Source organism: Achroia grisella, unplaced genomic scaffold (assembly GCF_030625045.1).
Source record: "Achroia grisella isolate CSIRO2021 unplaced genomic scaffold, CSIRO_AGI_Agris_v1 utg719, whole genome shotgun sequence".
Taxonomy (NCBI): domain Eukaryota; kingdom Metazoa; phylum Arthropoda; class Insecta; order Lepidoptera; family Pyralidae; genus Achroia; species Achroia grisella.
The window spans coordinates 428599-456369 of NW_026713002.1; the positions used below are offsets into that span (position 1 = coordinate 428599).

A 27771-nucleotide genomic window follows, 5' to 3' on the forward strand; every position below is an offset into this window, starting at 1 on the left:
AATTTAAAATTGTATCTGTATTTTTGTAATTGTGCAAGCTTATTTGTTTCTGTGACGGCCTCGGTAGTCTAGCGGTTTAGCACACCGCTTTACTTCCGATGGTCGGGGGTTTGATTCCTCGCACGGCACAAACATTTGTATTTATGAGTATGATTGTTTGTATCGGTTTCGGTGTTTTCTATGTATATATTTAAAAAAAAACATATCTTTGTATTTATATCGTTTATGTATTAACACAAGCTTTCCTTAGCTTGGGACTAGATGGCGTTGTGTGACTTGCCTTGATTATTATTATTTTACCTATATATTTCCTTCTATTATAATTGCTAAATGTTCTATTATAAGTACCGGATGAGTGGTGGAATCAAAAACTGTGCTTATATTAATCTGACAAAAGTGCTTATATTAACTTTATTCTGATAAAGATTATTTCTATTTCTATTCCTATTTTTATTATAAACAAATACATCTATCAACAGGTCACAAGGGTCATATGGCGTTCGTCCACCGTATCAACAACGAGGGTGAAGGGGATCCGTTCTACGAGACGATGGGGCTCGTCACACTCGAGGACGTCATAGAAGAAATGATACAGGCGGAGATCGTCGATGAGACCGACGTGTTCAGTACGTTAATCGAGTTTTTTTTGACGGCCTCGGTGGTCTTGCGGTTTAGCACACCGCTTTACGTCCGATGGTCGCGGGTTCGATTCCTCGTACGGCACAAACATTTGGATTCATGACTATGGGTGTTTTCTATGTATGCATTTATGAAAAAAAATCTATGTATTTGTATCATTTGTCTAGTGCCCATAACACAAGTTTTAGCTAACTTAATTTGGGTCTAGATGGCGCTGTGTGAATTGTCCTGAGATTATTATTATTATATGTTTTTGTACATCCCTTTTTACGGGTTCAAACACGCGGGCCTTAGCCAAGCGTGGATGATGCATGTGATGACGAGAATTTTCCTTACAATACAGCATGTTTCTGGAATGACGGCAATTTTGTAATTCTTTTTAATATTTTCTTTCTCTTCTTTTATAATTTTAAAATACTCTGGGCTTCACTCTCACTGGGCTTAGCCAAGTGTGGGAGAGCTTGTGCTGCGTGAAGATATTATTGAGGTCAAGGTCAAGAATTTTCGATTTGTAATGATTATTATTATTAAGATGCTATTCGTGATTAAAAAACTTCCAACAGTGGACAACCGGACGAAGAGACGCCGCAACCGCCCCCAGAACAAGTTGCAGGACTTCGCTGCTTTCGCGGAGCGCCACGAGAACCAACGTATACACATATCGCCTCAACTCACGCTCGCCACGTTCCAGTTCTTGAGTACCAGTGAGTTTTATATTTTTTTTTATAGCGTAAGGACAAAAGAGCTACAAATACAAATCTATAAAATTGATGTATCCGTTTATTAAGGGCTGCTGCGGCCAATACCATTAGACTAGTTCGAAAAAAAGCGTGTCACTAAAAGCATGTTGACAGGATCGGTGGTGAGAGGAAACACACAGTAGGGTTAGAACTTATGTTGTTATGTTTCACCCCCGTTAAATTTCATTATATAAATTTTAATAAAAAATATAGTTATAGTCTATATGTCATTGTGATGCATAAGCTACATTACAGTAACGTATCTGTAGTTACATTTAGATAAAAACTTAAGAAATTTCTATTTGAAAATCAAATTTCCACTGTATAACTGTCCGTACTGTATTGTACTATCTACGTATAGTATTTTAATTTCCATACATTATCATAGCATAGACTTACTAGGTGTAAGTCTATGCTATCAGAAGCACCAACAGGGCACGCTCACGCAGGCAGCAGTAGGTACACAATTTTTATATATTAAATTATTTTCTACAAGGTTCCACTGAAAATCAGCGTTTGGACATTACAGCCAGACACAAAGCTGAGTGGTTACAAATTTGGTCGCAGCTGTATTTTTCAAATAATTAGTTATAATTTTTGTAATATGTTGTATGATTGTTTGGTATGCGTCAAATAAATATATTTTTCTTTCTTTCTAAAGTTTCATCAAAATCCGTTCAGTAGTTTTTGCGTGAAAGAGTAACAAACATCCATACTTTCACATTCATAATATTAGTAAGGATTAAACATTACATGATACTGGCACAATATATTATCCTACGTCATCATCATCATCATCATCATCGCAGCCCGGAAGACGTCCACTGCTGGACATAGGCCTCCCCCACGAAGATCTCCACGACGATCGATCCTGCGCACCCAATGCCTTCCAGCGATCTTGACCAGATCGTCGGTCCACCTTGCTGGAGGCCTTCCCACGCTACGTACTAAAATATAATTACTACATGACATATGTATATAAAAAAAATCTATACTCTCTGTAGTCAGAGTGAAATTATTTGATTTGATTGGTTGTCATTTGTTTTCCAGGCGTGGACGCGTTCAGGCCTGACACTGTCTCGGAGACTGTCCTCCGTCGTCTGCTGCGTCAGGATGTGATACACTACATTAAGCTGAAGGGGAAGACCAAGAAGGACCCGAGCACGTATGTGTTCCAACAGGGCAAGCCGGTACGTAATGACTTTTGAATGAACGGATTGGTTGGTTGAATGAAATTGTAGTATTGAGCTATTTGTTGAGTGAATGAAATGAATGATTAAACCGTGGCAGAGTGTCTTGCCGACCACAGAGACAATTTATATTTAAATTTTATTTTATACTAGCTGTTCCCGCGACTCCGACCGCGTGGAATTTATTTTTATACTTTTTTTTATGTAAAATAAAAGTAGCCTAAGTATCTCCTTATTAAATCTGCTACCTGTCAAAAAAACTCGCGTCAAAATCGGTCCAGCAATTTCAGAGATTAACCGGAATAAACAGACAGACAAAAATTGTAAAATATGTTATTTTGGTGTATGTACCATATTTATATACATATGCATGTAGTAAAAAACGGTTATTTCAATATTACAAACAGACACTCCAATTTTATTTATATGTATAGATGTCTATAAGGTATTTATTATATGGGCGATTGGTAGTATTAAATTTATTATAATGAATGAAATAAAAGATTGAACGAAATGAGCGAATCAATCAATTGAATTAAATAATAAAATATATAAATAAAATAATATTATAACGGAATGTATGTATACGTATATATACTTTTTTTTTATATAGTTAATTATTATTATATGTATGTATATATACATAAATATACATGATACGTCATTCTTTGTCATTTTTTAATATGAAATGAAATGAAATGAATATTTATTGCTTAAAATGTGGTACATACGTGGTTTTTAAGGTCTTTAGAACTAATTTCACACATTTTGTCATTTCTGACATGCAACAGGCAAAACAGATGTCAATTTTGGTTATTATTCGTTAGTCAATATTAAGTACGTACATTATTTATAATATGAGTATGTCAACTTCGTATTAATGAAATATTTATAAATTATACATGTCAATGTTTTTAATTAAGTAAGTACTTCTGAACACTGTAGTACGATTTGCTGATTAGCCATCTATGTAGTTCTTTCTTGAATTTATTTCGACATAAATTTACAATTTCCCATTCGGTGTCGAGACCCTTGGTCCGTGGGGTCCTAGCGCTATAAGACTTTTCAAAGAAATAACGAAAAGGTTTGTCGACATCACAGAAGACCGAAGAGCTGGCAGCTACCTTGGACAAAGAATTAGTCTAGCTATTCAAAGAGGGAACGCTGCCAGTATCTTCGGAACGTTGCCTAAAGGGACCCCTTTTTATAATATATTTTAGTCATCATATTATATTTATATTTTTTTTAATCTTTTTAATTTTAGGTTCTTAGTTGTACAATTAGGTTATGTAAATACTAGTAATAAATTATTTCACTTGGCAATTTATTATATATTTTAATTAATATGAGAATACATATGAATAGATACACAATGTAATTAATCTAGACACGCGGTAGCGTGTCAAGCCGAGTTTCAAGTAACTGGCTAGCAGCACCGTGTGTATATTTACACGAACCATTTGGAGCCACTTTTGACCCCCTCATAACTCAAAAACCCTTTCACATAAACCTATCAAATTTGCGAGATAAACATATGTTCCAAATTTCATAAATATATCTCGAACGGTTGTTTAGATATTAACGTCCAAATATCGTCATTTTTATCACTGATCAACTATAGATCAAAATTATAACCCACTTTCAGATGACCTAGGAAGAACTGGCCAAGTTAGACCTTAGGCTACAGTATATTATCCTAAGTTATAAGAAGAAATTATATTATATATTGTTATAAATACATTTCAGGACATACCATTGAACTTGGCACCCATTTAGATCTCACCTCTTTTGTCGTAGAAGTCAACAATCAAGGCATATATCATAATATTAAACTCGGCTATCATTTCACATTTATGTTTTTGATGGGTATAATTCTACCCGTTCTCTACACAATATTGTAGTCGGATTCAGACGATCGCGGTGACGCTCGGTGTCACATATAAAATAAGTGCGTGCTCTCAGTTGCGATAATAAGTCAGTGTTTTAGTTCCATCCTGTACAGGTACTCACTGCCCATTCTGATTGTAGACCGTTTGGCCTCGCTTTCCTGCGTAAAAAAATATTCGCGAAAGAGCGTACATGTAAAGGTAGTTAATGATGATGTCCAGGTGGACTACTTCGTGCTGATCCTGGAGGGCCGCGTGGAGGTGACGGTCGGTCGGGAGAACCTCGTCTTTGAAGCTGGACCCTTCACGTACTTCGGCGTGCAAGCGCTCACGCAGAATATTGGCGTTGGTGAGTGGTATATATCCATTGTTATATATATACGCTTTACTACCGCGGTGGTAGGTGGTAGGTGGCTTTACTATGGTCGCGGGTTCGATTCCCCGCACAATACAAATATTTGTATTCATGAGTTTGATTATTTTTATCGATCTGTTTTTTTTTCAAATCTAATTATGTAGCTAATATATATTGTACTAGCTTTAGCCGTGGTTTCACTCTCGTGAAATTTATAGCCTATATGTGTTATTCTGATGTATGAACTAAGTATATTATTTCAAAGTTTTATTAAAATATATTCAGTAATTTGTACGTAAAAGAGTAACAAACATCCATACATTCATCCGCACTCACAGATTCCGCGTTTGTAATTTTAATAAGATATGTATTTACAAAATAAAAACTTAATTATTTATATCAGTTGTCTAGTACCCATAACACAACTTTGAGCTAGCATATCTTAGGACTAGATGGCGCTGTGTGAATTGTCCTAAGTTTATTATTATTATAATATTAGTAAGATAAATATAATAATTTACAATACAACAGCTGAGTCCCCGACCCCGTCGGCCATGGGTTCCCTGCAGAATATAAACATGGACTCCATGTTACGTCACACGTTCGTGCCTGACTACTCGGTGCGTGCCATCGCGGAGTTACACTACCTCACTGTCAAACGGTAAGCATGCAACAACAAACTACTGTCAGAATAGAATAGAAAAATTCTACACTACCTCACTATCAAACACGTGAACTCCATGTTGCGTCACATGTTCGTTCCTGGCTACTTGAGGCGCGTCATTCTCATCCTCACTGTCAAACGGTAAGCATGCAACAACAAACTACTGTCAGAATAGAATAGAATAGAAAAATTCTACACTACCTCACTGTCAAACGGTAAGCATGCAACAACAAACTACTGTCAGAATAGAATAGAATAGAAAAATTCTACACTACCTCACTGTCAAACATGACACAAAGACTCCATGTTGCGTCACACGTTCGTACCTGACTACTCGGTGCGCGCCATCGCAGAGTTACACTACCTCACTGTCAAACGGTAAGCATGCAACAAACTACTGTCAGAATAGAATAGAATAGAAAAATTCTACACTACCTCACTGTCAAACATGACACATGGACTCCATGTTGCGTCACACGTTCGTACCTGACTACTCGGTGCGCGCCATCGCAGAGTTACACTACCTCACTGTCAAACGGTAAGCATGCAACAAACTACTGTCAGAATAGAATAGAATAGAAAAATTCTACACTACCTCACTGTCAAACATGACACATGGACTCCATGTTACGTCACACGTTCGTGTCTGACTACTCGGTGCGTGCCATCGCGGAGTTACACTACCTCACTGTCAAACGGTAAGCATGCAACAAACTACTGTCAGAATAGAATAGAATAGAAAAATTCTACACTACCTCACTGTCAAACATGACACATGGACTCCATGTTACGTCACACGTTCGTGCCTGACTACTCGGTGCGCGCCATCGCGGAGTTACACTACCTCACTGTCAAACGGTAAGCATGCAACAACAAATTACTGTCAGAATATAATAGAATAGAAAAATTCTACACTACCTCACTGTCAAACATGACACATGGACTCCATGTTACGTCACATGTTCGTGCCTGACTACTCGGTGCGCGCCATCGCGGCGTTACACTACACTCACTGTCAAACGGTAAGCATGCAATAAACTACTGTCAGAATAGAATAGAATAGAAAAATTCTACACTACCTCACTGTCAAACATGACACATGGACTCCATGTTACGTCACACGTTCGTGCCTGATTTTACTCGGTGCGCGCCATCGCGGAGTTACTGAAAATACTCCAGTAGTGTCGAAAACTACCTCACTGTCAAACGGTAAGCATGCAACAAACTACTGTCAGAATAGAATAAAATAGAAATAAAAATTCTACACTACCTCACTGTTAAACATGACACATGGACTGTCATGTTACGTCACACGTAAATCGAATACCTGACTAGGAACGAGGCGCGCCATCGCAGAGTTTAGTTCTCACTGTTAAACGGCAAGTCTCATGCAACAACAAACTACTGTCAGAATAGAATAGAATAGCAAAAACTACACTACCTCACTGTCAAACACACACACACTCCATGTTACGTCACACACACACTATACTCGGTGCGCGCCATCGCATAGTTACACCACAAACGGTAAGCATGCAAAACAAATTACTGTCAGAATATAATACACATTCACACACACACTGTCAAACATGACACATAGACTCCATGTTGCGTCACACGTTCGTACCTGACTCTGATGAGGCGCGCCATCGCAGAGTTACACTACCTCACTGTCAAATTTTAATAAGCATGCAACAACAAATTAGAGAGAGTGTCAGAATAGAATAGAATAGAAAAATTCTACAACTTTCACTGTCAAACATAACACATGGACTCCATGTTACGTCACACGTTCGTGCCTGACTACTCGGTGCGTGCCATCGCGGAGTTACACTACCTCACTGTCAAACGGATAAGCATGCAACAACATATATGTGAGAATAGAATAGAATAGAAAAATTCTACACTTATACCTCACTGTCAAATATTTGACACATGGATTGTTGCGTCACATTCGTACCTGACTACTCGAGGCGCGCCATCGCAGTGTTACACTGGGGACTCACTGTTAGAAAACGCCATAAGCATGCAAAAACTAAAATACTGTCAGTAATAGACATAGAATAGCTACCAAAAAAAATTCTACACTACCTCACTGTCAAATATGACACATGGACTCCATGTTACGTCACACGTTCGTGCCTGACTACTCGGTGCGTGCCATCGCGGAGTTACACTACCTCACTGTCAAACGGTAAGCATGCAACAACAAACTACTGTCAGAATGAATAGACACACACACACACACACACACACACACACACACTCACACACACACACACACACACACACACACACACACACACACACACACACACACATGGACTCCATGTTGCGGACCAAGTTCGTGTCTGACTACTCGGTGCGTGCCATCGCGGAGTTACACTACCTCACTGTCAAACGGTAAGCATGCAACAAACTACTGTCAGAATAGAATAGTCTCGAAATGTAAAAATCTACACTATCTCACTATCAAACACGTGAACTCCATGTTGCGTCACATGTTCGTTCCTGGCTACTTGAGGCGCGTCATTCTCATCCTCACTGTCAAACGGTAAGCATGCAACAACAAACTACTGTCAGAATAGAATAGAATAGAAAAATTCTACACTACCTCACTGTCAAACATGACACATGGACTACTTGATACCTAAAACGATCCAGTCACACGACTCGGTGCGTGCCAGCGCGGAGTTACACTACCTCACTGTGACAAACTGCTGTGCAGACAAACTATTGCGTCAATAGAATAGAATAGAAAAATTCTACACTACCTCACTGTCAAACGGTAAGCATGCAACAACAAACTACTGTCAGAATATAATAGAATAGAAAAATTCTACACTACCTCACTGTCAAACATGACACATGGACTCCATGTTACGTCACACGTTCGTGTCTGACTACTCGGTGCGTGCCATCGCGGAGTTACACTACCTCACTGTCAAACGGTAAGCATGCAACAACAAATTACTGTCAGAATATAATAGAATAGAAAAATTCTACACTACCTCACTGTCAAACATGACACAAAGACTCCATGTTGCGTCACACGTTCGTACCTGACTACTCGGTGCGCGCCATCGCAGAGTTACACTACCTCACTGTCAAACGGTAAGCATGCAACAACAAACTACTGTCAGAATAGAATAGAATAGAAAAATTCTACACTACCTCACTGTCAAACATGACACATGGACTCCATGTTACGTCACACGTTCGTGCCTGACTACTCGGTGCGCGCCATCGCAGAGCTACACTACCTCACTGTCAAACGGTAAGCATGCAACAACAAACTACTGTCAGATGGACAGATATATATAATTCGACTAGCTGTGTCCGCGACTTCGCCTTGACCAAATAAAGAACATATATTCAATAATCTAACCCAAAAACGCAGAGAAGTTTCATCGTTATAGCTTCAAAAATGACGGTTGCAAAAGAGTCATATTGCAGCTATAATATCAAAAGTTGTATGGATGTATCGTCATTTTTGAAGCTAGAAGCTTGAAATAAATTTTTTGGCTATAAATTGAATATATATTCCCTATATTATTTGTTACTAAGTTTGTAGAAAATGTGGTAAAATAATATAAGGGTGAATGTATGGAAATACAAAATATCCTATTCATTTATATTTAATCAACAGCCTAAAAAATAAATTTCAAGCTTCTAGCTTTAAATATGACTATACTTCCATACAACCCTTCATCTCCTCTTTCAACCCCTTTTTTCAAATTAAAAAGTAGCCTATGTCCTTAGGGTCTAGACTATCTATGTACCAATTTTCATTTAAATCGGTTCACTAGATTTGGCGTGAATGCGAGACAGACAGAGTTACTTACGTTAACATGCTCACCGGTGGGTTACTCCAATACGAAAGTAAGTTTACACGTTGGGACCGGGTGATCACCCATGGGCACTTACATTAAAATAAATCGAGGCGTTAAATAATGACTACCTCAAATTATTGTACACTAAAAACATATTTAAAAAATAATATACATATAGATTTATCAATGCGGTTTTCAACGTGTTAAATAACTATCTGAACGTTCCCAGGTCTCTGTACCTGGCTGCAAAGCGAGCCACGCTGATGGAGAAGGGGGCGCTGTCCAAGGGTGCCACCAACGAGCAGTTCGATACAGAAGTAGACAAGGTAAGATTTTTTTATATACCATAGGGTACAAACGAGCTTGCGGCTCACCTGATGGTGAGTGATCACCACCGCCCATAAGCACCCGCAACTTCAGGGGAATTACAAGTGTTGCCGACTCAAATAAACTCTTTTCTTGATGGAAATATGCCGAATGCCGAATATATATGTTGAATATACCATACTAAATATAAGGTTGGGAAACACTGGACTAGTGGCTCTTATATTTTTTCACCCCCTTCTCTTTTCCTTCCTTAATATCTCTCCTCCCCCCCCCCCCCCTTAATTCCTCATAATTCCTTTCCCCTTTACAGCACCTCTGTCGCTCATCGAGTGCCAACATACCCATAGCTATGAGAAAGTTACTAGTAAAGTCTGCCAGTACTGCTTCGACGCGCGACGTCGATTTCGGATCTACTTCCACTGTTAATAAGGTTCATTTTAATTTAATATGTAGTTTTATCAATTTAAAGCTTAGTTCTTAGGAATAAAATGTTATATACAAAAAAAGTAATTCAATTGAGTTTCTTGCCAGTTCTTCTCAATTGGATCTATATACCGAACTGGACGGTAGGGAAAAAATAAAATTATAATGTAAAAATTTGTTTATTTTTTGAATTTAAATGAATTTGAATCGATTTTAATTTATATGGCAAAATAACGTTTGCTGGGTCTATATATAATAAAATATTATTTTTCATTATATACGTCATTCGTCATTCGTCCAACTCCATTAGCCAAACTTCCAACACTAAACATTGGACAAATGATCACATAACCTCAAAATGTTTGGTAAATTCAAAGACTACATGTCGCGACGCTTGCGATAAATATTGGAACACAGTTTCTAAGTCGTTGACCAATGATTTGCATAAAAATACGTTGAACCATAATGAGATGTTTGCAAAATCTGTGCCTAATACTTGCGACATATCGTCCAAATGTTCGACACTTGAAAAGATGGACTTGGACGCAAATGTTTGCGACGGGGTAGCTAGTTAATAGAATAGAATAGAATAGAAAATCATTTATTCAAATAAACTTACATTGAAGCACTTTTGAATAGTCATTACATTTTTTAATCTACCACTCGTTCGGAAAGCTGTCTCATCACAAGAAGAACGAGCAAGAAACTTGCGTGTTGCTCTTTTAAATAATTTTATTATTACTTTACATTTTTAAGTTTAAGTGTGTGAATACAAACCACCAAATAATTCTATTAAATACTCAAATAGAAATAATATTGAATATATAACCAACTGGTTAAACAATTAATAAGAGGAAATCAGTCATAGTGATTAGAGCAGACCAGTCCCTACAAGCAGCACCCGTTCACGAGTATGACGGATGAGCCAGCCATCACTGCGCTCGACCATATTTTAGGGAGCCCAATGACCCGGCCCACCACGCCGCCACAAGTCTGGACATTTTAGTGAGCATGACTACTCAAAACACTAGACTACGTCAAAGCTACTTACAATTGCTATCTGATAGTTATAGTATTCACATTTTACATAAGAATGCATGCGGCAATCAATACAAAAACCGCTACGCTTTCATATTTCTAAAATCAATCAATTAAATCAAGAAAGCAATAATAAAATGTATATAAATTATTTCAGTTGTCTCCAAGACTGAACATAATCGAACTAATGCAAGTCTCTCCTCAAAATTACACTTCATTAGAAAAGATAGAGGCCAATGCGTGTGGCAAACATTCGTCTAACTCCATTGGCCAAACTTCCAACACCAAACATTGGACAAATGATCACATAACCTCAAAATTTTTGGTAAATTCAAACACTAAATGTGGCGACGATCGCGATAATTATTGGAACACAGTATCCAAGTCGTTGGCCAATAATTTGCATAAAAATTGGTCGAACCACAATGAGATGTTTGCGAAATCCGTGCCGAATACTTGCGATATGACGTCCAAATGTTCGACACTTGAAAAGATGGACTTGGACGCAAATGTTTGCTACGGGGTAGCTAGTTAATAATAAAATGTATATAAATTATTTCAGTTGTCTCCAAGACTGAACATAATCGAACTAATGCAAGTCTCCCCTCAAAATTACACTTCATTAGAAAAGATAGAGGCCAATGCGTGTGGCAAACATTCGTCTAACTCCATTGGCCAAACTTCCAACACCAAACATTGGACAAATGATCACATAACCTCAAAATTTTTGGTAAATTCAAACACTAAATCTTGCGACGCCTGCCATAAATATTGGACCACAGTTTCCAAGTCGTTGACCAATGATTTGCATAAAAATACGTTGAACCATAATGAGATGTTTGCAAAATCTGTGCCTAATACTTGCGACATGTCGTCCAAATGTTCGACACTTGAAAAGATGGACTTGGATGCAAATGTTTGCGACGAATGTTTGAGAAATGATTTTTGGTTACGCAAGAAGAGCGTTGAGAAGGTTAACGGTTAGAGTTTATTGATTTTTTTTTAAATAATTGGACTCTGTGGATTTTGGCCCTTCCTCCGTCGTACCTTTGATAAAGTTTGCGGGTTCGACGCCTCGCACATGGTTGTTTAATGTATTTTAAAACGTAATTAAATAAAATATTAGGATTTTGCACTTCTTTCCTATACTCTTATTTCATTACTAATATCATAAATGCGAAAGTAACTTTATCTGTCTCGCTTTCATGCCAAATCTACTGAACCAATTTAAATGAAATTTCATACAGAAATCCTCTAGAACCTGAGAAACGACATAGGCTACTTTTTAATGCGAAGAAAGGGTTCTAAGGGGTTGAAAGAGGAGATAAAAGTTGAGAATGAAAATACTTCCAAATATACTTTCACCTACCCTTTCAACCACTAACAACCCTATTTTCGCTTTTCTTAAAAAGTAGTCCTTTCAAACCTTTCTCAGGGTGTAAACTATCTGTGTACCAAATTTCATTTAAATCGGTTCAGAAGTTTTACCGTGAACGTGGGACAGACAGGCAGACAGAGTTACTTTCGCATTTATAATATTAGTAAGCATTTCTGCTTTACCTATAATATAAATAAACAGATACGGAACGAATTAAGAAAAAGAAAACAACCTTCCATACCGACTCCTCCCTCCTGACGTTCCACGATCCGAACGACTCCGACCGAAATTCGATCGACGGTCACGAATTCGAACGAGACGCAATCGATTATGATTATGATGCCGAACGGAAACGTAATACGGATGAACTGATTCTGATGAGGTTGAACAAGATCATCAGTTTGTTGGAAAGGAAGACGTGAGGCCGTTGGTTTGTTCATTTCATATGTCGGTATGGTTATTTCTAGACTTTTTACGTTTTTATAATTATACTTAACTAGCTTTTGCTCGCGGCTTCGCTCGCGTTAATTTAACTCTTTAGGGGCAGAATTAATCAAAATCCTTTCTAGGGGATGGCTACGAATTAATCAGCCCGACATCCCCTTAGGGGTAGAATTAATCAAAATCCTTTTTTAGCGGATGCCTACGTCATAACATCTACCTGCATGCCAAATTTCAACCCGATCCGTCCAGTGGTTTGGGCTGTGCGTTGATAGATCACTATGTCAGTCACCTTTGAGTTATATATATTTAGATTTTGTTATGTCTCAGGACAATTCACACGGCGCCATCTAGGCCCAAGTTAAGCTAACTAAAGCTTGTCTTATGGGTACTAGATAACTGATAAAAATACATAAATATATATACATACGTATTATACATAGAAACCACCCAGACCGATACAAACAACTCATGAGTACAAATGTTTGCACACTGCGAGGAATCGAACCCTTGACCATCAAAAACAAAGCGGTGTGCTAAACCTCTAAACCACCGACGCCGTCAAAGATATTGCAATGAAGTTACAAAGAACGACACGACACAGTCTTCCAAAATGCACGAGTGATAGTGAAATCATTGGTACTACTCGTGATTACCACTTATCTTGTGTTATGGGTACTAGATGTGATGACAGGAGCGGTGGTGAGAGTAAACACACACAGTAGGGTGTAACTTGTATATTAACTGTTACATCTTGAATTACTCTAGCTTACACTAATTACATAAACTATATATATGACCAACTGCGTGACCTACGTGTCGTTATACAAAATGTACACTGGCACAATGTACATTTTGTATAACGTGCTGATTTGCATCACTATATCACAACTGATATAAATACATAGATATATATTATTGTAAATACATACATATACATAGAAAACATCAGACCGACACAAAGTGTTACCCAAGAATAGAAATGTTTGCACCGTGTGGGGAATCGAACCCGCGACCATCAAAAGTAGACCGTCTAATTGGGTAAATTCGGGTAAAAAATATTGTCTGTAATAATATCTAATGTAACTAAAGTCTATCTAATGTAACTAAACTAATATCTAAAGTATCTATCTAACTAAATAAAGAAATGAATATTAATAGGAAACTACATGACCTCATCCTCATCTTGTCATCCTCCACTGGTGCCCCGCCAGCGTATACCGTTAGCGCAGCCGGGTGCACCATTCCATTATCTATACATATAAATAAAATTTTAGTGTCTGTTTGTAATATTGAAATAACCGTTTTTTACTACATGCATATGAATATAAATACATACACCAAAATAACATTTTTTACAATTTTTGTCTGTTTGTCAGTCGGTTTGTTCCGGCTAATCTCTGAAATGGGTGGACCTATTTTGACGGTACTTGTATTGATAGGTGATGTAATAAAGAGTAGCTTAGGCTACTTTTAATTTAGAATAAAGTTAAATTCCACGCGGACGAAGTCGCGGGTACAGCTAGTCATCCATAAAAAACATATTGAGTGTATATTCTTGTTGCAGTTACTGCAATCTGTAGACGAAGATATCAGTATAAGTGGAGAACACAAGACACCGTCCAGACAGGTGAGACAGCCTCTAGAAGAATATAGAATAGAATAGAATATAATAGCAGAGAATTTTACTGTCTCTCGCAAATTGTCGGTTAAATAGAAAAATGTCAGTATTCAAAATGTATTTTTTTGTCTTGTCTTCTAGATAAGCATTTAAAGTTTTTAAATTTATTTAAATTATTTTTAAAGTTTTAAATTTACAGGGAAGTATTGTATCATTTTAAAAGTATTTAGATAATGATTAAGACGGCGTGGTTAATTTAATGACTTATATAAAAGGAGGCAATTCTAGATTCTTAATTATGAAAATAGTTATTTTTCTATTTAATCGACGAAATATTATTGCCATAAAAAAGGTTATAGTTATTACAAAAAAGATATATTGTCGATTTTTTTAGACCTTTTGAAGGAGAACAATTCCGTCATACATATTTTTTGCGAAACTTTAACCGTTTATTCCAAATCACTCCAAATTAGCACTGAAAGTTAACATTTTTTGCCACATTGCTGTTCCGCTCCTATTGGTTGTAGCGTGATGTTATATAGCCTATAGCACTCGGAGATAATGTACTTTTCTAACGGTGAAAGAATTTTTAAAATTGGATCAGCAGAACCGGAGTTTACCCCGTACAAACAAACATACAAACTTTACCTTTTTATATTAGTATAGATGTAACTGTTATCTTTATAACTACCCTATTTATTATTGTTATTGTTATATACAGGTGTCCCCCAACCCCCTGCCAGTGTCAGCGTCCCCCCACACGCGGGCTTCGTTCGTCTCCCGCGCCTCCCCCGAACCCCGCAATGGAGATCTGTACCCCGGAGCGAGAGCCGACGAGCAAGAGAAACTGTTGAAATAGTGACCGCCACCATCCGTAAGGATAAATTAGAACCAAGTTCTAAATTTAAAAGGACGCAAGTTCGAAATTTAAACGAACCATATTCGAAATTTATAAATTACTGATCACCGCCATATATGAGATTAAATTAAAAGTATGTTCCAAATTCAAAAGTTATCCCCAATTGTGGGTTAGTGTTGAAACTGTATTCTAAATTGAAAATTCATTGCTGCCATATATACATACATCTTATTGTATATAAATTATGAAATTGTTCCAAAATCAAAATGATCGCTTCCGTATTTATACTTGAATCATGTTCGAAATTCAAATTATAGCTTCCATATACTCGTGTGCATAAATTAGATTTTTCAAATACAAAAGCGATCACTAAATAAAAAGTGATCATTCCCAGTGTGTATATGTTTGAAACATATTCTAGATTCAAAAGAAGAACTATGTTCCTAATTCAAAAGTGATCACTGCCGTATGTGACATCGAATTAGTACTGTGTATCAAATTACAAAGTGATCATTACCAGTGTTTATTTCTTTAAAACATATTCTAAATTCAAAAGAAAAACTAAGTTCATAATTAAATATGTATCACTGCTGTATGTGTTAATTTATTAGAACTGTGTTCTAAATTCAAAAGAAGAACTAAGTTCATAATTAAAAATTTATCACTGCTGTAGGTGTTAATTTATTAGAACTGTGTTCTAAATTCAAAAGTGATAACTGCCGTATCTGAGATTGAATTAATACTGTGTACCAATTTAAAAAGTGATCATTGTCAGTGTGTGTGTTTAAAACATATTCTAAATTCAAAAGAACTCTGTTCCTAATTCAAAGTTCATCACTGTCCTATGTGAGATTAATATGTACCGTATTCCAAAATCAAAAGAGATCACCATAGTATGTTTCCATGAGGACCATATTCTAAATCCAAAAGTTGTCAATCGGCATCATGGAAACGAGTTCGCAATTTGAGAGAAACAGCCGCTGTGTGTGAAAGAGCCCTTATATTTTTATAAGGACTGTTTCACACAAAGCGACTGCGCCGTATTTTTTGCAGCTAGATTTATAAAGAAGTATAAGATGTCTGAATGAGTTCTTAAACTATTATATATATATATAAATTATATGAAATTCTAGATTTAAGAAATCTCCCAAGGAATGCAGCGAATGTTGTATGGGTAATATTGGATAGAACAATATTATTTTTTATTATTATTACAAGAACTAACTTCTCACACCCTTCCTTAGAATCTTTTTTTTCTGTAAATATATACATAGCATACATAGAAAACTCTCAGTCTGATACAATCATACTCATGAATACAAATGTTTGCACCGTGCGAGGAATCGAAACTGCGACCATCGGAGGTAAAGCGGTGTGCTAAACCGCTGGCCCACCGAGGCCGTCAAATATAAATAGTTAATATATATATATTCATAAAGCTAACCCCCCAGCAAAGATACGGCAGGAACTAGAAATGAAATTATTTTAATTTGCAGAATATAGTTTATAGTTTACAGTTTGATAAGGGTAATATTTGTAGCAACTGTTTAATTGCCCCAATTTATTAGAATGCCAATTTTTCAAATTGGCTATCCAGGTTCCTTCATGCAACGAAATATCTCCTTTGGAATGTATACACTATTTCCTGAGGAGATAAAAACCATCGCTTCTAAGAATATCCTTCAATTCTTGTCCCTGACGGGTCTAGGTAGCGAACTTTGAAAGGGCGAGCACAATATATCTTACAGGTCGCAGTATTACAGGTCTTAGCACTTGGTAATAGCCCAAAGCCTATTAAATAAATAAAAACCATCGCACCTAAGAATATTTATTTATTTAACTTTAATGCACACAATACAATATTATGCACACAGTACAGTACATTTGGCGTACTTAACACCATGCGGCATTTTCTACCAGTCAACCATAGGTGGTGCAGAGAATCATTGTTGGCGGTGCAAAATTATAAACGTAAACAAAATGCAACAAAATATAAACAGAACAAAAAAATATATACATAATATATCTATGCAACAAACTTAAATATATACCAAATAGTCTGACAGTCACAGAACTAAAGAGAGTTAATTGGAAAAAAAATGAGAACTCAGAGAAGAGAGAAAGTTATAAATTCAGATAATATTCCCGTAGTTTAAAGGAATATTCTTCAATTATTATTCCTCACGGGTCTAGCTAGTGAACTTTGACAAGGCGAGCACAATAGATCTATACAGGTCGCCGTGTTACAGGTCTTAGCATCTGACAATAGTCCCCATTAAAAAAAATCCAGGTACCCATACAACACGCGCGTTACAGTATAACCGTTATACAAGGAAATAGATAATAATTAATTATAAAGCACTGTAATATAGAGAAATAGAGTGCACTTAATAGATGTAAAATGAAATATTTATTATGTAAACATAAATTTATTATAAACGGTCACACATAAATAACGTCACTAGAATTTTAAGATGACTTTCCTGACAATGTGTGAGGAAGTTGATGAAGTTGACAAAGTGTGACAACTCAGTGTCACGCTTTGTCACACTTAATTTGTGACGTCATTTATGAATGGCCTAATAAGCAAGATATGGACGTCGGATGTTATAAAATAAATTTATTTATTTATTTATTTATTTATTTATTTTTAAGGATTACCAACATAAGATACAGCAATAGAAAAATTGTTATCATTCTATACAATTCTAATGTTCTTAAACTAACTGTTCTCATAATTATAGGTAACCACAGCATGCTTTAAGTTACAAGATTATGTCACTACTATTACAATGTCAATAAAATTAATTAATAAATTAAATTTAAACTTGAATGCTCCTAACAATAATACAATAAAACATATGTGACAAGGAACGTCAACTTTTGAGCTTAGTTATGAACTCGGAGTGATTGTCAAAAAGAATATCAATTTCAGGTTTTTCCTCTGCAAAATCATTGTACAGGCGCGACAAACGGACGACAGGTGAAACACGACCCAAATTAGTTCTGCAAACTTTACTTTTGAATAAGTTGCAAGGATGACGTGGTATTCTTGTGGGTACATTAAAATTAATTTTATTTAGTAGGGGAGGACAATCTATGAGACCATTTACCAACTTGTACAGAAAAGACATGTCAAGGTAAGATCTACGCAAGGACAGTTGTTCAAGGAGAAAATGATTAGTTCTGTCTTTGTAAGTTTTAATATTGCTTGGTGTTTTGAAACGATATGACAAACTACGAACAAATTTTTTTTGTACTCTTTCTATTCTGTTTATGTGTACTTTGTAGGTAGGAGACCAAACCATGCTGCAATATTCCAACCTACTCCTCACATAGCTGTTATAAAGCAGAATAATAGTGGTTGGTTTTTTAAAACTTTTTGAGTTCCTTAAGATAAAACCCAGTGACTTGTTAGCTTCGGCCACAATTTTATCGATGTGATCAGAAAATCTTAGTTGGCCATCCATGAGAACACCAAGATCTTGTAATGTGGTGACTTCTTGTAGTTTGGTACCGTTTATAAAATAACCTGATTTGAAAGGTCTGTGTTTTCTGGTAAATTTAATATGGTAACATTTTGAAATATTGAGATACATTTTATTATCATTACACCACTTAGTAAGGCTAACAATATCATCCTGAAATTTTTCCATGTCCAAGCTATTTGCAACCGTCTTCACTAATTTAAAGTCATCAGCAAAAAGATAACCTGTACTGTGCTTAATATTATCTGTGATGTCATTTATAAAAACATTGAAAAATAAAGGTCCCAATATAGAGCCTTGGGGTATTCCTGAAGTTGCCGCAAAAGAGTAAGACTGCACACCATTGAACACGACTCTTGAGTAACGACTGTGAAGGTAAGATATACACCACCTGAGTAGGCTGCCAGTTATTCCAAACATATCCAATTTTTTAGCCAAAATTCTATGATTTACTTTATCGAAGGCTTTTGCAAAATCGGTGTAAACTACATCTACCTGAACATTTTGATCAACTGCTTCCTTAAGCTCTGAGATATATAGTGTAAGATTAGTGTTGACTGATCTTCTTGCCATAAATCCATGCTGGTTGAATATTATGTACTTTTGTATGTGAGAATACAAAACAGAATGAACCATTGTTTCGAATAATTTAGACATAGCCGACAGAAGTGATATTGGTCGGTAATTAGATATCACATCTTTCCTTCCATTCTTGTATATTGGTACTATATTAGCTGCCTTCCATTCACTGGGAAAAATCCCGGTTTGCAACGATTGATTGAAAATGATACTCAGCGGGAGAGCCACTGTGTGAGCACACCTCACTAGAAAGAGTGGGTGTATATTGTCTGGTCCTGCTCCCTTTTTAAAGTCAAGCTTCTTAAGTTTTTTAATAACTTCCTGAGGCGTCAGTAGAATATTACTTATTGTGTCATGTGTGTGGACTGTCATTGCAGAAGCATCCAATGATTTGTCACTGTGATCGTCATCCCATTCATACACGGTGGAAAAATGATTGGCAAACATGTCTGAAATCTGATTTGCATCAGAAGATGTGTTATTATTTAGGGTCATGGTATTTGGATATGATGAGCTATTTTTACGCAAACTTTTTATGTGTGACCAGAATTTTTTTGGATTATTTTTCAATTCATCTTCAATATTATTTATATATATATTATAGCATTTTTTTATTAATTTATTACAATCGTCTCTCAAATAATCGTATTCTATTTGATCCAGTGGATTTTTATATTTCTTAAATTTTCTATGGTATTTATTTTTTTGTTTTAGTAGATGTATTAGGTGAGGTGAAAACCAAATAGGATATGAACCATTGCGAATTTTTGTCATAGGAATGTGAGATCTGATGGCGTCACGCAATATATTATAAAATTTTGTCACCATTTCATTAATACAGTTGCAGGAGCCAAATTCATCCCACCAGGATATGGATTTAAGGTACGTGTTAATGGCGTTATAATCACCTTTATAGAAATTACACCTACTAGGTATGTGTATGTTTGGACTTACTTCTCTTATTTTAATATTAACTTCTATTTTCAGAGCCGGGTGATACTTGTCAATATTTCTTACAGGACTTAAACATTCAGAGACATTCAGAATTTCGTCGTTGCATAATAGCAAATCTAATGTTTTATTTTGATAGTTGGTAACGCAATTGTATTGATTAAGGTCGTTAAGTGTTAAAAAGTCTACAAACTTACATAAAAGCTCACGTTCACTGTAATCTGCAGGAACTGCGTAGAGAACATTACTATCGCTGTATTTTGGGTGCCAACCTATACCGCTCATGTTGAAGTCACCGGCAATTATAGTATAATCCCAATCAGTAGATGATTCTAAAATTCTATTGCATTTGTCAACAAATATCTCCAATGTTATATCATTAACTGGTGGTGGTAAGTAAACGGTACATAGCTTAATAGTAATGGGTTTATTCCCCGGTGAACTACAAGTAACTGAGACCCAGAGATCCTCACAGTCACTTTCCCATTCCGAAATTCGCATGGAACTCAGTCGATTGGACACCGCTATCAAAACACCACCCCCTCTTTTTGAGTTGGACATAGAGCAAGTCCCGCGATCTCGCCTGTACACGACATAGCCAATATCAAATATCTCAGAATCAAAACATCCACTACTGAGCCAAGTTTCCGTAAATATATAAATGTCGTAATTATTAATTAAGATTTGTTGACGCACCTCTGCCGCACTAGTATTTAGTCCTCGCACATTTTGATAATAGATTTTAAAGTTTTCAGATGACATACAGATGCACAATAGAACAGTAAAAAATTATAAATTATTAGATAAAATAAAAGATGTATGTAATTACAGTAATTAATAAATTAACAATATCAAAACAAATAAAAGTAAATTATTATATAAAAATCGATGAAGTCGTATGACTATGCAATTATTTACTGAAAACTATGATATAACAATACACTACAGTTAGAAATTAAAACAATGATCAGTTCAGCTGGGACAAATCCTCAATACTCTTGATTAATATATATTCAGATGTTTCTGACTTACGCATGAAAACTCTTCCGTCTTTAACCCACACAAATTTATAATTCAGTTCTTTAGCCCTGTTACGTGCAGCTGCGTGAATAGCTTTTTGCGTAGGTGAGAGATGCTCCACTACAAAGATTGGATTTCTATCACCACCTATGCCAATGTGCCCTGTGTTCAATTTTTCACTGAAATTATTTGCTTTTTTATTGAAGGCAATTGAGGCTGCGAAAAAGCTGTCTCGTATTCTTGGTGATGCAAACTTTAAGATGACCGACCTAGGGCGCCGGCTATTTTTGTTTAGTTTAGCAACTCTTGTACATAGATGAATATCCGATTCATTCAATTTACAGTTTGTAGTGTTAGCAATTTGCTTTACAACTGTAAATAGGTTTTCTGTCTTATGTTCGGGTATGTTTTGTAATTCTAAATTACTAGCCCTTGAATGCTGTTCAATACGCGTAATTCTGGAATTAAGATCCAATACTGTATTCCTCAGGGTTGTATTTTCAGATTCTAAGTCATTAATTCTTGAAGTATTAGAATTCACATCAAATTTTATAGCCTCCTGTTGGTTTTGAATTATAGTCAATGAATCCGAGATCCGACCAAAACTATCAAGTAATTCATTGGTTTTTAGCTCAAACTGTTCAATAATGTTTCTTTTAAAACTATCCAAAATGTTGCTTAGTTCCTCTCTAACTATTTCACGAATGCTGTCAATTGCTACCTCGGACGAGGAATGTGGTACTACCATTTGCCCACCCCGTCTCGTATTTACATTTAACAGACATTCATTTCCTTGTTGGTGTGCATTAGATCTTATTGGTGTATTTGTATTGTCTGATTTGGGCAGTCTGCTAGAGCAGCCCGGGCACATCCATTTTGTTTTGAAATCTTCAGAGATATCCTTTATATTTTTGTTAATATTCACACATGATAAATGGTACTTGAGCTTGCAATACTGACAGCTTAGAATATTAGGTGAAGACGTCAGTCGATCGCAACACCCGAGTTTTATTTTTGACTGAGACATAATAATATGTTTGTTATTATGAACGATGAATGTTATTGTTAGTCTTTAGGCACAATCGTTCATCAAGAACACGCAATATTTTGAAGAACAATGAAAAAAATTAAATGAGCTGTGCCGAGGCTTGAACCACGGACGACAATGCCATGTATTCCAATCAATGGTGTACTTGCGGAATGTTCCAACAAGCTTATAGAATAACTTGTCGAATTTGTGTGTCTATATTGATTACAATGTTTTTGAATTGTTTAACGTTAATACTTTCACTTTTAACACTTCTTACTACCGTCACTTAAGTAATAAAAGTACATACCAAGTTTTAATTGTAAAATTCCTTTTTATTTTATTGATCAGGTTTATTTTTTGTCAGTTTTTAACACAATTACAGTAAAATGGGTCCACACATAAATATAAATTACTTTCACAGGTTTCAATCACTAATTAGTTTGAGTTTTTATGCATATAATATTGAGACTTGTCACTTCGTTAAAAGTTAATTTTAAATAAGTCCAAGGCTTAGATAACACTGTCACTAAGAATTTAGACTACTTTCTATAATTTTGACTAGTTGTAATTGGTCTTGACGATGTATATTTTTTTTAAAAAGCAAAAACATACGGAGCTAATGTTTACTGTGATAGCAGCGCCATCTGATTGAACAGTATTAACAGTATTAAATATTAGAACAGTATTAAGAGTTGATCTACTTTTTTTAAAACTATCTTGTTTTTCTATTTAATGACAATAGTAAAACGCAAAGTTCCGTTTGCCTTGTTTCTAAAGGATAAATAGAACAAAATTAAAATACAATGGTAAATGATCTGATGGTACACCTGATGGTATGTGACAACAATCATAGACAACACGTCGTCATGTTAAACAATCATGTATATTAGGCATAGTGCAGGAGTCTGCATAATGGCCAGCATGACACATGCGTTACCATTCCTAACAACGCATGAGTGGCACCTCAGCTGTCATGACAACACGTGAGTGTTAAGTATGCAGGTGTCCACATAATATTCGCCATGACACATGCGTTGCCATTCCTAACAACGCATGAGTGGTACCTCAGCTGTCATGACAACACATGACTGTTAAGCATGCAGGTGTCTGCATGCCGATCGCCATGACACTCATGCGTTCCGAACAACGCACGAGTCACCGTGAAGTACCACAGGTGTGCCATGATAGCGTGATCTTTATAGTGTTCATGTATACACGCGACGTTTACTTACCATAAGGTGTCCCGTTAGTTTGTTTGTTGTCCTTATTACATTAAAAAAACATTGATAAAGCTTTTTTAGAGTTTTATAACTTCAAACCGATTTCCTTATAATATTTTGATAGTAATAAAGTAACTAAATCGTGAAATTGATGCATCCCCTAAACATACCTTGTAGGGTTTCATCTTGAGATCCATAAATTAACAATTACATAAAAAACGACATCCCTGAGATAGCTTTGGCAATCCCCGAAATATGAAGTACTTGATGACCTGCGCAATTTCGTCTGCATTACATTTGCTTTGACAATTATCATATATACTAGCTGTTCCCTCGACTTCGTGCGCGTGGAATTTAACTTTATTTTTCTAAAATAAAAGTAGCCTATGTTACTCTTTATTACATCAGGTACCTGTCAAAAAAGTCCCGTCTAAGTCGGTCCAGCCATTAGCAGATTAGCCGGGATAAACAGACAGACAGACTAAAATGTTATTTTGGTGTATGGTACATATACGTATTTATGTTCATATGCATGTGGTAAAAAACAGTTATTTCAATATTAGAAACAGACACTCCAAATATGTATAGATAACTACTACTTTACATAATATATTTCTAAATTATAGCCTACGTGTTATTCTGATGTATAAGCTGTAAATATTACTGTAAAGTTTCATCAAAATACATTCAGTAGTTTTTGCGTGAAAGAGCCACATTCATCCATATTCACAAACTTTCACATTTATAATATTAGCAAGATTTATAAATTTATTTTAAATGATGCCACTGTACTATACCCGAGTGTACTTTTATCGGTGGTGATTTGATACTGTAATAAGTACCACCTCGACCACGGTATAATCCTCCTGGCTCCCTTACAAGGTATATTTAGTACGCGTCGAGTCTTGGTGTCAAAATGATATTTTAAAGACCACTAGTAGTTAATTGTTATGTCTTAGGCGAGTACTTAAATGTTTTATAAATATAATTTCTCTATTTATAGTTAAAATATCATAATTGCCATTCTTCTTATTCGATTCGTTCTTGATAGAACGGTGGTCGTCATTATGTAGCGGAGTGAGAGGTAGATGTAATCCACCGTACGACAGCTCGCCATTTCTACCTACTGCCTCTCATTCTGTTACACTCGTGGAGTGGACCGCCTACCAATGTTTTGACTTGGTCGGTCCATCGCATGGGTGATTGTTATCAAGCATCAAAAATAATTATTTTTGTAGAAATTAATGGCCGATAAAACCCTCAAAATCTTGCCACTAAATACTAAGAGTCTCCTAGAATTATTTTAATAATCTCTATCTACTATACTTATATTTGAAAAGCATGTTAAATGATGAAATATATTTTGATGCTTGTTCAAGCAATTTTCGTTTACTTACCGGTAATTATTGTGTCACAATTTTAAAATAATTTCTTGCCATAGGCTCGTAGTATTCTTGAATTTTAAAGAAACTTTGTGACAATGTCACACACATACACGACCCCGACTTCGTGACGTTGCATGCAATTGCATATATTTTGAGGTATAAAAAATATAATCAATAACATATTGATTGCCACGCCAATTTTCAGAAGTCTTACCAAATTGATAATTTTATTTAATCACACTATATTATTAAAAAGTTTTAATTCTACTTAAAACAATGTTATCATTTAAAAGCATAAAAAATGTGTTTTTTTTTCCACAAACAATAATATCTTATTGTTATTTTATTTCTTAAATTTGAATTCTTATAATCTGTATATTTTTTTTTATTCATTTGTCAATCAATTTTATGCCAGCAAACATAGTACGAGATAACTCATTGGTGTCATAGAAGAGAACGCGATCTGCAAATTATCTAGTAGTTGATAGTCAGCATTATAATGAATCTCCCTCCTTTGTTTTTATAATCTGTGTCATATTGTCTATAGTTTATAGATCATGTATATTTTGTCATGTCGTGACAAATGGGCCTTACATGAACCCTCGTATTGTAACAAACAGTATTGTACAACATTTAGCTATATATAATATATTTATGATAATAGTTACTAATAGATTAGATTATATGAATAAAAAATTGTGAATGACCAAATTGTTCTAAAGTAAATTGTTTAAACAGCGCCATCTAGTGAACAGATAGTTAAATATATATTTTAACACAAAGGTAGACGGTTCAAAATCGTCTGCGTGGGTACCATATTTCAATCGCCAAGTAGCTTTTTTTTAAGATGCGTTTTTTTTTATTCAAGTTTTTAAATTGTACGATAAGTGGGCTACCTCAAACTCACCTATTTCAGCCACAAAGCTACTTGCTTTGTAAGATGTTTCGGTTGTAGAGTGCACATTAGGTAGTGATATACGAGTTACCCACGCGGACGAGAGTGATTACAATTTCTAATGCTGTAAAAATTGTTGAATTAATGCTGTAAATTATTAATAGAGAGGTATCCAATCTCAAAGTTATTTTATAATGAAAACGGCCTCGTTGAATTAGTAAATTAAATTTATTAAACCAAAGAATAATTGAACATTTTTCTATTTTCTAGATGTAATAATTTATTTTATATAAGTTATTTATTTAGGAATGTAAGCTATGAGTGGAAGCTAAGTACTTCGTACACCTTAGCAGTCCTCTGCATGCTATTTGGGCTAGTTTTTTTTTTAATGTATGTATATAAAATAGTGCATCTACCTGTGCTAACGGCTATACGCTCGCGGGGCACCAGGATGATAAAAGTATGAAGTCAGATCAGTCAGCGCATCGTGGTGAATTCAATAGCAATTACGATGGTTTCAAGGGTGCGGGGATGTTGACCGCTTGCGTGCTAGTTGGGCCGACATGTTGATGTTGAATCGACCCTACTTAAAAATATCGAAGAATTTCTCAAATTTTTAATACTTAGAGTCGGTTCTTTAAATTTTCTTCTCCCTCCCGTTGTCACACTTCGTCACACTTCGTCAACCCTTTCCTCTCCCCATTAACATCAGACGTATTTATGGATGAGTAAATATAGTGATCTCTAAGTAAAGTTTTTGATATATTAATTCGTGGATATCTGAAGTTGGATAGATTCAACACCAAAATGTCTCAAGGGATGATATAAGTCTATTTTTGAGTATAAACTTAATAACGATTTTGGTTTTGAAAACCTCAAATTTCTTGCCCATTTTTCTGCGTACACCGAAATAGCAGTGCATAAATGTTGTTAAGGGCGTATTAAAATATTTGTCATTATATTGTTAACCTGGAGTTAACACGAATAATTTAATGACAAATAAAGATATTGACCTCTCTTGTCGTTTCGACCAAGTTGCACTATCTGTGGTTTCTAGCCGACTGTAGTAACCATGTGGTCGAATAACAGAGTGTTTATCATACAATTATTCGTAATAATTCCCGATTAATTACATTATTAAGTTATACGAAACGCGGACGTTAAAAATAGCTTTTGCAATTTGCTTTTTAAGTTAAGGGGCCGTGAGCAGGGGGGTAAGGGGGATCGGCAAAATCACGAAATATCATAGGTGTAGTAAGATATCACGAGCGATGTCTAAACCGATAAACGGCGTGTAGTAGACATTTCTAGAATGAAGTTAGATCATTTTATTTAAAAATATTAAGATTCTTTGTAGGTACATATACGTGATTTGGAGGAGGGAGGGGTGTAGTCTTAAACCTTACTACGTACTATGAAGATTGAGGAAGGTTGGGGGGCCGGGGGTTGTCTTAAACCTCACTACGTGCTATAAAGATGGAGGAAGGTAGGGGGGCCGGGGGGGGGGGGGGGGGGGGGTAGTCTTTAAATCTCAGTACGTATAATCAAGGGGGAGGAACGGTTAGGGGGGAGGATAGTCTCAAACCTCACTAGATATAATCAAGAGAGAGAATGGGTTATGGGGGGGTAGTCCTAAACCTTACTATGTATAATCATGAGGGAAGAAGGGTTAGGGAGAGTAGTCTTAAATATTACCACATATAATCAAAGGGAAGGCTGGGTTAATGAGCCGGGGGATTAGTCTTAAATCTCAATAAGTATCATCAAGGGGGAGGTAGGTTTAGGGCGGAGGTGCGGGTACTCTTAAAC

At 35.8% G+C, this 27771-nt stretch overlaps 1 protein-coding gene across 1 annotated transcript in view; it reads left to right on the forward strand.

Moving 5' to 3' along the window:
• The window catches only part of LOC131850277 (unextended protein-like), a 35038-nt gene extending 19315 nt beyond the window's left edge, over positions 1 to 15723 (forward strand). The window contains exons 8-15 of the mRNA XM_059200469.1: positions 480 to 626; positions 1203 to 1343; positions 2430 to 2569; positions 4678 to 4804; positions 5342 to 5471; positions 9537 to 9633; positions 14482 to 14544; positions 15257 to 15723. Of these exons, the coding sequence (XP_059056452.1) occupies positions 480 to 626; positions 1203 to 1343; positions 2430 to 2569; positions 4678 to 4804; positions 5342 to 5471; positions 9537 to 9633; positions 14482 to 14544; positions 15257 to 15394 (983 nt within the window). The 3' untranslated portion in view covers positions 15395 to 15723. The remainder of the gene's footprint in view (positions 1 to 479; positions 627 to 1202; positions 1344 to 2429; positions 2570 to 4677; positions 4805 to 5341; positions 5472 to 9536; positions 9634 to 14481; positions 14545 to 15256) is intronic.
• Positions 15724 to 27771: the final 12048 nt, after the last annotated feature.